Source organism: Rhyacophila brunnea, unplaced genomic scaffold (assembly GCF_057557595.1).
Source record: "Rhyacophila brunnea isolate RB1 unplaced genomic scaffold, BYU_Rbru_1.0 scaffold_6, whole genome shotgun sequence".
Lineage (NCBI taxonomy): Eukaryota > Metazoa > Arthropoda > Insecta > Trichoptera > Rhyacophilidae > Rhyacophila > Rhyacophila brunnea.
The window spans coordinates 6,309,971-6,324,800 of NW_028233276.1; the positions used below are offsets into that span (position 1 = coordinate 6,309,971).

Here is a 14,830-nt window from a genome sequence, read left to right on the forward strand (position 1 = left end):
GACTTTAACAATTTTTATTTCCCTTTCTCTTTCCTCATTTTATCATTGATACATATAAATGATTTCGCTCATGTGAGTAATATCTATGATACCATGCAAGAACACTGTATAAATTATAGTGTTCTTAATTGGGAAATGTAGTTTACAGTGTTTTTACTTGGTTAAATTTCATCAATTTAAAAAATCAGTAGAATACGTAGTGTTCAACCGCACACATAACTAGATTTACAGAGAATATGACGATCCAAATTAAAATACAAATGATTGATAACTATACTGTTTGTCCAAAAATGCAAAAAAAATAATTTTGGTAAAATGATTTATCGTGTTTCTACCCGGAACAGCCGAGTAGTGATTGGATGAATGGTTAAAAAACCAATCTTTAAAGACATCGTTCCACCAGTCTATTTTTTTAGAAAATGTGTAAGACATTTATTTTAGAGAACTAATGTCCATGTTTCCAAGAAATCATTGAACACATGCTTAATTAATTAATTGTCTTGTATAGTGTGCTTTAATTTCACTGAGATAATAAGCGAGACTTAGACATCTTAATGTCGATGTAGCATTTGTTTAGTGACATAATTTAGTAAAATGAATAAAATCAAATTTCAGCTCATACCAAACGTTCCTCGTCGGAATGCAAAGAAGCATGGCGGGGACTGAACTCGCGCGAGGAGAGCAGCCCGTCGCACGTGGCCGTTGCACGCGAGAGGGACCGGGAGAGGGAGAGCATCCCGCGGGACACCACCACTAGAGAACAGCACGCGCCGACCACCTGAGACATGCCAACGCGTCCCATTAACGAACGACTCGCTTAAACACAATTATCACGTTGCTGAAACAGCTATGCGGCTTCACGGAGATCGGTTTGGAAGTCACTGGCTTGGCAATGATCAACCCGATGGCGCCACCCGCATAACTATGATCAGTTTGAGCGGATTATAAACAATGCCAGTATTCGGTTGAAAGCTTTCACGAGTTCTTGGTCCGAAGTGGCTGATAATATTTTTTAAACCCAGTAATTGAAATTCTGCAATAAATTCCGTAGAATTAATAACATTAATACTAAAAGATAAAAATGGCCTTATGGTATCAATCATGGAATATACTAGCATTGTATCTGTGGTGAGATTTTTTGGCAAAAGTTAAAACTCGTCAGACATTTTAAACAATAACATCACTCAAATTTGCATTATGAGATATGAATTAAATCTCAAGTTAACGTTAATATCGACTATTTACAATAATTTTAAATATGAGATTACCCACAAAGCAATTGTCACGAATGACGCGAATTGATTTATTGCTCCATCAGAAAATAATAAAATTGTGCACCCATAGTGGCTCAGTTGGTAGTGTGGTCATCTATAAAGCCGTAGGTTGCAGGTTCAATTCCGCGAATGTTGCAAATAGAAAAAATAGATATTGTTTTTCAATTTATGTTTCATCCAGTCTTCAAATCCAATGGGTTGGGCGAATGGTTAACAACTATTCCTTGTAAAAGAGTGTTGCCCCGCTTAGAAGCGAGCAGGGTAAATTACTTTTACTTTGTTTGCAGCTACATGATATATATTATGTCCTTCCATACCATACCATACCAATAGGTTTTACCATAGTATTGTAGGCACAGACTATGACATGGGCATAGAATAAGACCTAATTTTTATTTATTCTACATTTTTTTTGTGATATATATACATATAATATATATTTATAATATATACATATAATATATATATAATATATACATATAATTAAATTATTATTATTATTATTATTATTATTATAAAAATAAAGTTTAAAATAAGTCGTAAACAAAATATGCTGGTAGACTGACTTTTATTTGTTGAACCACAATACAGATCGGCAAGTCTTGTGGGGGAGCGTTAAGCTGTCCTGGGATTGGTGGCTGCGGTTGGTCATTCCCGAGCGTGTTAAAGAGAAATCAAAGATGGCAGTTGTTTGAAGAAGATGGGGCGCGTTGGCGCTGTAGGAGATGAATAATTAAAAAGAATATTAACGATAGGAAATGATTTGCGCATGAAAATAAATAAGTCCGAATGCTTTTAGCAAACCACACAAGCCTCTAAAGCTGCAATTTAATATGGACGTTTGATAGAATTCGATTGTTATGCGGAAATAATTAGCCGGTTTGAAATTGTAATTTGTAAGTCAGAGGTTGTGGGCATTAGAGGAAAACATTACAAACAGTTTTTTTTGTTTACATATAATAAATTATTTAATTAATTAATTAAATCATTTAATTGAGTAATTAATTTTGTTAAAATATTTTATAATTTCACCCAGATTGTATAAAAGAATCATTCATTTAAAAAAAAAAACTCAATTCAATGAACAATCAGTCTGGTTTTAATCACCATCTTCGCGATTGTATTATTATCTTACATACGGATATGGGCTCATCCATAAATGACATCACACTATTTAAGATGTATTGTGACAACTGTTCATCACAAACTCTTTACCTCTCTATCTAAATTACATCACATTCATAAACTCCCCTCCCCATCCATTGACAATGATTGATTTCAGTATAATGTTCTTTTGGAATATTTTATTCTTAGAAAAATTAGTTTGTCCCCCCCCACCTATCATCTTCGTCACTAATCAACACATTGGAGCATGACGATATGTATAGATGCCTCCTCATTAAGCAAATGGCACATTGAATATAATAATAGGTATCTCTTTTGGAAGTTTGACAGGACTTAGAGTATAATGGAAAAGAGCTTATTTTGTCTGTTTGTCTCTAATGTCCACAATGCCTCACTATTTATTATCAAGATTATTTTGTACTGATACCATTTTATTTCACCAGTTATTTATTGTATACGAGCTGAATTGTATTTAAACCTGTGCGTTACTTAAAACGTATTGTGTCAGAAGGGATATCACTTGATAAAAGACATTTGTAATTAATTATAGTTGGTTAAACTTTACCGACAGATAGTTGTGGGTAATGTACATTAGTATTGCATTATATTGTTCGAAGGTTCAGCTCATAATGACAAACCAAAAAATATTCTAACACGATGAAGTGTTGATACCTCAGTGTTAACACCTGTTTTTATTTATTTTCTATTTGAATTTGTCCAGTATCATACTAGTGCCATATTTATCTGAGGCAATGTTTTTTTATGAAATAATTGTATTCGTTTTATTTATTACTTTCCGTGTTTATGGTGACAAAGTTACATCATTAATATGAATGGTTGGATGCATAAAATATTATTGAACATACATAATTTGAAAACGTAATATCATGTATAATATAACCACTAGAATAAATCTTTTTTAGAAAAAAATACGACATCTGACAGACTTTAACTTGTAACCACTGGATTCGCGTCAGTGTGCTTTTCCAATTAAGCTACATGTATCCTACTTAATTATGATGATTTTAACTAGTAATTCTTACATGAAATGCTTATCAAATTAATATCTGGATTTTTTCTAGTGGATATAATATTATGCATGAGATGTTTTCAAATTATGTATTTTCAATTATTATAAATCTTATGAATTATTCGATGAATAAAAGAAATAGTTTATTAAATTATTAGCAAGCTTAAGTACGTTATAAAAACTAAATCAATATTTAGTTTTTCAATTTTATCACTCCAATGAGTGATCCGTGACGTTCACAAAAATCGATGGCCAACATTGTAACACAATTTGATTAGCATTTCATGTAAGAACTGCTAGTTTAAATCGTTATAATTAAGTAGGATGTCACACTGGCGCGAATCCAGCGGTTACAGGTTCAAGTCCCGTCGGGTGTCATATTTTTTTTCAAAAAAGATTTTTTCTAGTGGGTATATATTATATGCATGAGATGTTATCAAATTATGTATGTACAGTTTTAATCATTTCAAATGATTTCGTTTTGAACAATAGTTATTCCTTATTGTTTGTAGAAATAAAGGAATTTCATGCCACTATGGTTAATCTCTTATTCGCGTGATTCACATATTTTGCATTAATTGCATTTTGGAATAATTCAGAATTGACTAAAAATGTCACTAAATATATCATCCAACCTTATTGTTACTGATGCAATGAGCAAACAAACAACACTGCTTTATGACGATGACGTTTTTACCATTTTTTTTATACATTGAATTCACAAATGAATCTTTATTTGCATTTGACTTATTTTAAGATTGTATTTTGCACTTATCGATTGAATAAGTATTTTTTGTCTAAAAGGTTGTTATTTTTTTTTATTGTGAATGAGCTGAAGGTATCAATGCAAAAAATCTGACAGATAAATTGTTTTTTTTTTTATTTGTTTGGGAAATATTGCAATTATTATTATGTAAAATTAACACGGATATCCGCTTGTAAAATTAAAAGGATGGACGCTTTGTATTATAGTGTTATATTGTATTTAAAAATAATTAATATTGAATGTGAAAAAAGTGTATTTGAACATAGGAAAAAAATGAATTATGCCTGCCATAAAGATAATGTTACCACATTGATAATTACTATTAAGCCATCTAAAAATAGGGAATATATTAATTTATTACTAATAATAATAATAATAATAATAAATAATAGCAAACAATAAAATAATAATATACTTACTTGAAATAAAACAAAAAAATGAATCCTATTTGATTATTATTAGAAATGATGATTACAATACGATTTGTAATATTGTGCATTGTTGAAAAATGTATTTACAATAAACAAAAAATATTATAAAAAAGTAATAATGCTTAAAACCAAATTTGTAACCGATTTTTTAATACTTAGAATTGACTATATGCGAATTATTATTATTGTAAAAAATTGTTATGTTCGTTAGTCCTTTTTACTTATGTTTGTATTTTATTAAGGTAATATGTTTGTATTTGTTTTATTTTAAATATGTTGTTTGATATAAATTAACATTCCATTTAAATTTTTTACCCGAGATTTGTTTATTTTGATAAAAGTAAAGCACTGATAGTAGAATTTACACCGAATAAGAATAACTACAATATATTATTATAAACTATTTGCCTAATTTAAATAATGCATTTTAGACAATATAACTGTTCATAAGATTCAAGCGTGAGAATGTGTGATGTAGCTCGCTTCTTGGCACATTGCAGAGTCCAAAAAGTGATTATCATAATATTTTAATATTGCCATTAAAGTTCATTTTTAATTGATTTACCATTTTCCCCAATAATTACTCTCATTGACGTAGAAAACATTGTAAAATTAATCTTGTACCTATTTTAACTGATTTTTAATTCGACTGCATCATGCGTTAACGCAGATCAAGAATCATATTTTTAAAAACTCTAAAATTAAACATGGGAAAATATAATTCATATTAGTTTTGAAAGTGTTTCAAAATATACCCCAATATGAAGAGTCGACGCATTCTAATAGAAATGTTCCTAAACAGTTTTTATACGTCTTTCAAACAGTTTTACACAGTGTTCACTCACATCTGTTTCTTATTCTGTTTTCATTCTTATTCATCTTGCTCGATGTGTAAATGCATAATGCTGTTCAATTAATTTTATTAATAAATGTTTTTTTTATTAGCGTATTTGATTTTATCGTAAGAATCAAATTCATGTTATGTAATTTAAAGGACAGCATCACAACAAATTACACCCGTTTCAAATTAATAATCGAAAAAATTTAGAGAACACTATTTTGTTATCTAAAACTATATTATTATTACTATTTTATATGGTGGCAGGTAATTCAGAACAGTACATTTTGTCTTTTGTTATTATTGTCACTAATTTACGGTGATGGGAGATTTATTTAAAAAGTTTTCAGTTCCATTACTTTAGGGACATTTATTTTGAGTAACTCTTAATTACCAGTTTAAGGAGGGCTGTTTTCTTCCAAATACACACCACATTTGTGACAATAAACTGGATTTAAGTTATTGGGAGCGAATGATTGTTTTTTCCCCATGACATCAAGCAAGTGTTAATATAAATTTGTTTCTTACTTAATTAATGGCGTTAATGCCGGTTCAGTCTATGTTTTGACAACTCACAATATTATCTCTAGTCAGCCAGTATTATAAGTATTGACAATGTTTGTTACGGGACAGATAAAAGAAGAAATATTTTGCTTTATGTTGATATTTGAAAATACAAATAATAATTGGCATAACATATTATTTTAGTTTGCTCTGTATGGTAACAGAGATTGCTACGCACAATTTTGATCGCATCATCACATGCCAAAGCCTGTCTGAGGAAAACGTATATAGACACGAGTGTCTGTACTGAAATAAACATTGGCAATATGCAATCGGTAGGAAGTATCCTTGTAGGAAATGAATTTAAACATTTTATAATATTAAAAGCCCACAATAAACATTTTGTACCAATGTAAATAGCTTTTTTAAATCTTGTGGAATAGGACATAAATACTGCATACATATTATTATAATGATATAGAAGTGATTTTGAATTCTACTACCGTTCATTAAAATAATCATCATGTTGAAAAGAATGGTTTGAAAATCAAGGCTCGTTACAATAATTATTGATAAGATAAAAATGCTTGTCTTTTATTTACTTCCATTAAATTTTTCATAACGTAATTATGTAGCTTGTTTTTTATAAACAATATAAAATGAACAATAAGTTTATATTTTCATAATATAAATTATATTATAATTTGCGTTTGCCTTTGCAGTAAGTATCACAGAATACCATTTAATATTATTTATTTATGTATAGTATGTATTTACAAGTGTGTATTTAGCTGTGCTGAATATTTATTCCAAGACTTAAATGAGTGATCAAATAGTCAATATTAATTTCAATTCATCTATAATTGAAAAAAAATGTAACATAGTATAATAAAGAAAAATGTTTCCTTACTTTTGACGATCCCCCCCCCCTTAAAGTGCTATAATAGAGATATGCTAAAAAGTGCAATATTTTTTTTATGAATTGAACATTTACAATGCCTAGTGTGTAAGCATGTACGCAATATGTAAGATATTAATTCATTTTGGATAAATTGTAATATTATTATTTTTATATTTACGTTTACCTGAGTTTAGCGTTAGGTACGGGGAAAGCTAAAATCTAGTCTATGGTGTATTGTGTTTGTATATACATGGAGGCATATTATTAATGGATTTATCTTCCTTCAAATACATTGATTTACATAGACATTATCATCTCATACAAATATCATTCACTCGTATGACGGCAGGGTATAGACAACATCAGTAAGCGACGCAACACTACATTAGATTATCAAGATTAGTTACCACTACTAGATCCATCTCAGTATGTTTCTATCAGTTTGATAAGTACAGATAAAATTGTTTGAAAAAAAAGTTAACTACCTATATTGCAATAAATGTCATTAATGTAAATCTTCGATTATGTCTTCACAGCGATGTTCTATTATGTTAACTCATCTATAGGTGACTGCATAAAAATATTTTGTGTCAAAATAATATGGAATTAACGCACACTTTGCTTCAAATCCATTGACAAAATTTTGCATTGCACTAAGGTCTTTGAGCTATTCTACTAACGCCGCATTTAGACCAAGCTAGCGAATATTAAATTTGTTCTTCCCCCACTCCAGCAAAATTCGCTTGACGTAAACGCTTTTTGTTGAGCGAGCATAAGAATTTTACTGGAGTGGGAGAGGAACAAACATTCGCTCGCTTGGTCTAAATGCAGATTTACATGTCAACTTTAACTCATTCACTGCGGACCAGTTAATTACTATTTAATTACCACATTTAATTAACATGCTAATAGTATCTAATGGCAACACACCAGTTGCATTGGATGCACGTGAAGGGTTAATATTGAGATTTTGTATGACAGAGTGTCGTGGTATAAATCAATATTCAAATCACACCCAATAACATTTTTTTGATGAGATATGTCATTGCAGTCTATTACATAATATGCATCCATGTTTATTTAATTACTTATTTGTTGTTATATTAAATTTGGTGTCGCCAGGTTGTTGTTTATTATTGTCTATTGAAAGCTTTGTTATGTTTAAGTAAATTATTGTGGCTTTAATATAACTTATTGGTTATTTTCAAAATACTTATTACTTATTGATTTTTTATATTTATTAAGCAAATATTGTATTCAGTGAATCTAGTCGGCAAATTAACGTGAATTTAAGGATTTTTAAATGGATTTTATGTTATCTACATTTATATTGTAACAGTTTCTGCCAGTTTGTTAATCCTTATCTTGCATTCTTTCACGCTCATTGATAGCTAGTGTGTAAAATTCACATAAATATTATTTTTCAATCAATTTCATTTATGGCCAGTTGCATAGATGTCACAGTTCAATTAACCTAATATATACTTAATATTTCAATGACAATGCTACATCAAACACATTTACACCTATTACCTATCAACAACCAACATTAAAAAATTGGTAGAATTTGTTTGTGTAGGCCGTAGAATGTAGATAATCAGTACTCAATACCATTTCGCTTATCAGAAACAATTATTAAACTAAACAGGTACTCTTTTTCTGTGTACGACTGTCACTTGCATTTCCCAATTCTGAAATTTTAAGTGCTGCAGTGCTGGCACTAAGCGTCTGCCTCCTGAGATTAAGTTTTGCTTAAGGTTGTGTAAGTATGACTAAGTATCTTGCCCTTAGCAGTTAGTTCACAGTGATCGATATTCGCATTTGAGATTAAATCCAAGACTTCAAGCTGGAGGAAGTGAGCTTGCAGTGTGTGTTAACGGACTTTTAACAAATATACTCAATCCATTGGACATATTATATGCCCTGGATCTAATAAAATAATATCAATTGAGAAAAAAATTTACTTGTGAATTTGGATAAACTGCGGGATTCAAACCCATGGCCCATTGATAAAGAGCCAACTGTGCTAACATCTGTTTCACCGTAAGCACGATTAATATTTACTAATAGTTTATATTCTTTTTTAATTTCTTCTTTTCTTTCAACCATGTCCGATCCTAATAGGATCATATGGGCCTCCACAGAGTGGAGGTTTGTATTAACAGATTTTGTTTTTACGAGAAATGGATGTCAGCCACTTGCTCAACCAATTAGGTCCATACTCTGACTCATACACAAATTGAAAAACAATATGTGTACTTGCCAGACCTTTTTAATTAATTAAATAAAACTATCTAACAATATATACTTACAGTCGAGTCTCAGATTGCTGGGGAAAATGATTTAGTCTATTTTCAGTTAGTAATCAATGAAAACATTCGAAACACAATATTTAGACTATTCTTAGCCAATTTCACTGCATAGATATTAAACATTTACAGATGACAATCAGGCCTACAGATAAGCCGGCTCTCGAGGTGCAGTGCCTAAGGCGCTGGGCTTCCACAGAAGAGTTCCCGGTGAGGACACAATATTTATGTGTTTTTCTCAAAGCCTGGATGTTTGTGACAGGAATGGGGTCATCTATAAAAATAATATCACTTAGCACAAATATTTTTCAAACAATATTCTGCAAATTTAATCATTCAAAGTGCAAAAATGACGATTATAATAAAAAACTTTCTTATTTTCTTATATCACTGCTAAACTATTCATGAAATTATTTGGCATGATGAATATGAACGAAGTTTTTAAACAGTGTAAAATCTTTTTAAATAGGTACCTACTTAATAATATAATTGTATAAAAAATAATCAATCTAATCAAAGAAAAAATGTAATTTTTTGGCAACCATCTTGGTATTTATTTCATGGGCTTCCAATGATAAAATATCACCATAAAATACAAATGTCTAAACTGAAAATTGATCAAATCAGACAGTAATTAAATAAAATTGATATATTGGCAACCATCTTCATAGTTTATGTACTTCCTATTGCAAAATGTCAAATTTAACTTTGAATTAATTAAGATATGTAGGTATGTCCAAACTGAAAATCAATTAAGCCAGACGGTAATTATAGTAAATTGAATTTTTCTCTGCGACTGTATTTTAGGGGCTTTCTGGGTAAATTTTGAAGCAGCTCAATCTCTTAAAAGTGACTCTTAGAATATTCCTATTCATCATGCCAAATTTCATGCTATGCCTCCGGACTCTAATCTGTCACCCGGTTCACTCCAGCAAATCGAGAATCAATTATTGTAAAAAGAATTTGTTTAAAAATCCTTTTCAGTTCATACAGGTTAATGCCAAAATTTTATTATTATGATAATAACGTGCATAGGTTTGTGTAATATTATGAAAATTTGTAAAAAGAAAAGAATTGTTTGTAAGACAATGAATGCCTCCCGACAAAAAAATGTATAATGTAGCTAGTGAAAATAATTATCGCCTGCGTAATGTTAATTAATAATTATTATTATTATTACTAATCGATTACCAAAAATTATTTTAAATAAAAATTAATACTCCATGAAATGTTTTAGTTCAATCCTGTGCGTCTTGTAAAGCTTGCTGTAGAAGTTTGTTTGTTTTCTTAATTTATTAAGACCTTTCGATTATTTAAAACCATATAAATCTTTACAAAACACTTAAAAACTTGATATATCAAGTAAGGAAATTGGAGACATGCCATAATATACTTAAATACGTCTTACATATCAATATTAGATATTTCGATTGTCGTAAAATCATTGTTTTTGTACAGCAGTCTAGTTTACCCCATTTAACAAATATAAAACTCTTAGTACTATGACGTAATTCCTTCGGTGAATATTTTCCTGATAAATTTCTTCTTTTGATGGTACTATAACTATAGCTCAATTCGAGCTTTGGCCTTCTTCACCGCTTTCTTTCCCTCCAGTCTTCGACATTGAGGAGGGTTCTCATGTCGCTCTTCACCCCCTCACCTCTGGCACATCCTTTGTTTTCATCCAGTCATGGGTTTCCAACCAGAACCATTTTTGGTATACGTGTCTCTGGTATGTGCTAGGCATGAAAATGGAGAGTTTTGAATCTTGATACAAATGGTATATCTCTTAAATATACCAGATTTTCCATATCTCACTCATATTCATGGGTCTGTATATCCAGCGCAGAATCTTCCTCTCGAAGGTATCAGTCCGGCTGCCTACACATTTAGTGTCCACGACTCGCTTCCATACGCCAACACTGGGGCATGACTATTGTATAATCCTGATCAATTTTAAACAGTAAAATAGTACCTATTTATGGAAGATTCTGCAATGATATCTTATGGAAAGGTCTCGATTCTGTGTCTAAGGATATCTATTTAATTTTTTTATTTATGTACTATTTGTTATTTTCCTGTTTACTCGTTGAATATAAAATTATTGTTTGTGTTGTAGCCAAAGGCTGTTGATTCTTAGGTAATTATTAATTAATACCATCATTACTAATAATGGCAAAGTGGCTATCTACCTATACAAAGAGTTGCTTCTGGTCATAATAAAGATAAATAATTATCATTTTTATATCAATTGACAACACAAAAACTCTTATATATTATAATAAAATACATGAAAACTTATTCGTTAAACAGTAAATCTCATTTTTGCAATTGAACAGTGTCGCCAAATTCAATACATTAATTTTAAATATACAGTAATTTATTATACTCACATGAGCATCATCAGTATAAAGGGGGAATATAATAGGTATTGTCTCATTCTAGAGACATCTAGTGATGACATAATGAAAGATGCAATAATTGAATACAATTATTTGTAACTCTTTCAAAATAATTGTTAAATAATATACAATCTTTATACCTATTCTGTTCTATCCGTTTTATTCTATTAAATAGCCTTATTTATTCAAACTTATAAATTATAAACTGATAAGTAATAATGTTTTTTTTAAACTAGTATTTTCAGCTATTATTGATCTTTTAACAGAGGCTTCAAAGTTTTTTTTTTTGCAATATAACTATAACAATTCAGTATTTAAAATTTTAATTATCAAATAAAATACAAAAACCTACATTGATGGAAAAGTATTGCTTGAAATAATAAACTATAATAATAAAAAAATACGTATGTCTAAGTAGGTACTAAATTTAATATCAATAATACAATGTTTTGTTCAACATTTACATTTGATATTTCAATATTAATTTCCATAAATTCATTTTGTTTAATGAAGGCGAATACGTTCCGTGGCCATTCTGTATTTAAAAGCTGATTGCCATTTTAAAAATACTTTTTCCCTAATATCTTAATATGTATTACTAATTTATCTGTATGTGCCCTATGTCTGTGTTTTTGATTCCCTAACGTGACGAGTAAATTGTTTAAAATAATTATATTATAATTGTTTTTTTTTTCCAGAGGAAAGATGGCAAACTATTTTAATATATTGATATCATTATGAACATACATTATAATAAAATAATTATTATATACATATGTGTATATTAAAGCCAGATTGTAATTTTTGCATTGTATATTAAATTAGCGTTAACGGGTACGGCATGAATTTTTGTATGTGAGCGAGCGCGAGCGCTGGTCTATCGACGACCAATAATTCCAAACACCACCAATTACTATTTTAGATATTATATTAAATTGAATTCTGAATGACAAAAAATAAAAAAATGATTTTAAACTATCCGAAGACATAATGTACTGAATGTATCTTTACTGTAAAATAATCAATATCGCTTTAATTTTCTCAAATGGAGACTGCTAATATTTTAAACTGTTTTGAATAATAATACACTTCCATAAATCCCATAGTCCATAAATGATATAAAATTTTCAGTATTTTTAACCCCCATTTCTTCTCCCTGTCTAAATTACGTCACATTTATAACCCCTTTTATTCCCTGAATCACAAATCATCTCAATATAATGACTTCCTACCATCTTACAGTGTGACATCATATTATATAGATAACCCTTTATTTCACGAAAAATATGTAGTGAAGTATTAAAGCAATCATTTAAAAGCAGTTAAAAAATATTCAGTGCATTATGATTATTATTGATTTACCCCTTCCATAAAAAAAGATGTCATAGTGCATGAATCCGAATACTTACTGACTCTTGGATATTGCACACAGTACTACATTAGCCAGCCCTGTCGATATCTGCTTGATCTAGTACATACAGAATCGCCGAAATATGATTGATAGATACCACCTAAGTGACTCTGTATATATCACTGCGTTGCCAGATGTTCCGATATCTGTGGGACGTAACGCTTTTTAAGCAAAAATAGATTATCCCACAAGGTGAAGCTAAATTCACAATTATTCAACAAATACAAGACGTTCGCCGTGAGTTTTCTTATTGGAAAGAGATGACTGTGTACTATACAGTCATCTCTATAGCACCGAGATGAAAAAATTACACGTTCCGTGGAGCATTGCAAACAATAATGTTCTTTCAAGAATGAAAACCTAACCTAACAAATAATCCAGTATATCGGCTTTTTTCAAAATTTGTTTGCCGCTGGCTTCCTGTAAACCGACAAGTACCGTGTTTTATTTAGACATAAATTTTGTCTCAGTAGTATACGACCTAAAGAGGTTTGACGGTCTTTAACTCGTTCAGTGCGCTCACCGTGCCTGGTCCAAGGCTATTAGAGGTCATTAGAATGAGTTATCCAATTGGGGTAATTAGTAGCTCAGCAGTGAATGTATTAATATACGACTATATATTTCCAATACAACATTTCATGGTGAAGTGTGATAGGGCGAGCTGCATATGTACAAATTTCCAGACACGCCAATTACTATACCGAACGGGTATTTTCTTCGATGAATTTAAAATTGTCAGATGCAAGAAACAGATGTTCTATGAAGTAGATAAAATCGGAATTATTTGTTCAATTCAACATTACCCAAGAGCTGAATAATTGTACAGCACAAAGAAACTCTTCGGGAAGTAAAATCTTCAGCGAAGTACATATAGGTTAGTGTCAGGAAAAAATATTGTTTAATATTATTATTTTCATAGTTAAAAGAGTTTTGTAGTGTGTATCGTGCAGTGATGGCGAACTTATGGCATGCGTGCCGCTAATGGCACGCGAATGTTTTATTTTGAAGAGAAAAAAATAATTAAGACAAAACAAAAAAGTTTTACAAATATATGTACTTACACATAATATTAAAAAATAATGACGACATAGCAATGCGTATTTTCTTCGGTTTCTAATATTATTTTTACTAATAATATTTACCTACCAATCAATGCGCAAACGGAAACGACGAAATTTAAGCATAAATGACATATCACATTGTATAAAAAATAGGAGACAAACAATATTCAAGAATAAGCATTACGTTTAATGTAAATATATAATTGCATAGGCCTGTCCTTAGGCTTTATGCACCGCATAATATTATTGTACTGGCCTCATCTCATCAGGTGGTGGGGAACTCCAATTTTGATCGATTTACAATGATTGAGACCAACCGGGCATTTAAAAATAAAAAAAAATCAACTAACATACCAGCGCATCTATTCTACACACAAGACTGCTATCGAGGGTAGTTTTTCATAATTTTGAATCAAAGTATTAGCACGTATTGTAACAATTAGTTGTAATTTTTACAATAAGTGCTATGTTTTAACAGCACCTCTCTTAACTGTGCTAAATTTTAGAGCGAGATAGACTGTTTAGACGGCTACCTTATTGTAACAATTATAATACTTCGATACAAACAAATGGAAAACTACCCTCGATAGCAGCCTTGTGTATAGAATAGATGCGCTGATGCAATTTATCGGCAGTTATTCAAATATAAACAGCTGCTTGTTATTTTACCTCAAATGTAATCACTAAAAATGGAAAACCATTCAGTGATGGGAAATATATTAAAGAAAAGTGGTTAAAATGCTCCACTCTTTGAAAATTTACAAAACAAGGAAAAAAT

General features: G+C 30.2%; 1 protein-coding gene across 1 annotated transcript in view; it reads left to right on the forward strand.

The window, feature by feature from the left end:
• The window catches only part of sff (BRSK family serine/threonine-protein kinase sugar-free frosting), a 68,345-nt gene extending 67,469 nt beyond the window's left edge, over nucleotides 1–876 (forward strand). The window contains exon 25 of the mRNA XM_085956914.1: nucleotides 616–876. Coding sequence (XP_085813040.1) covers nucleotides 616–782 — 167 coding nt within the window. The 3' untranslated portion in view covers nucleotides 783–876. The remainder of the gene's footprint in view (nucleotides 1–615) is intronic.
• Nucleotides 877–14,830: the final 13,954 nt, after the last annotated feature.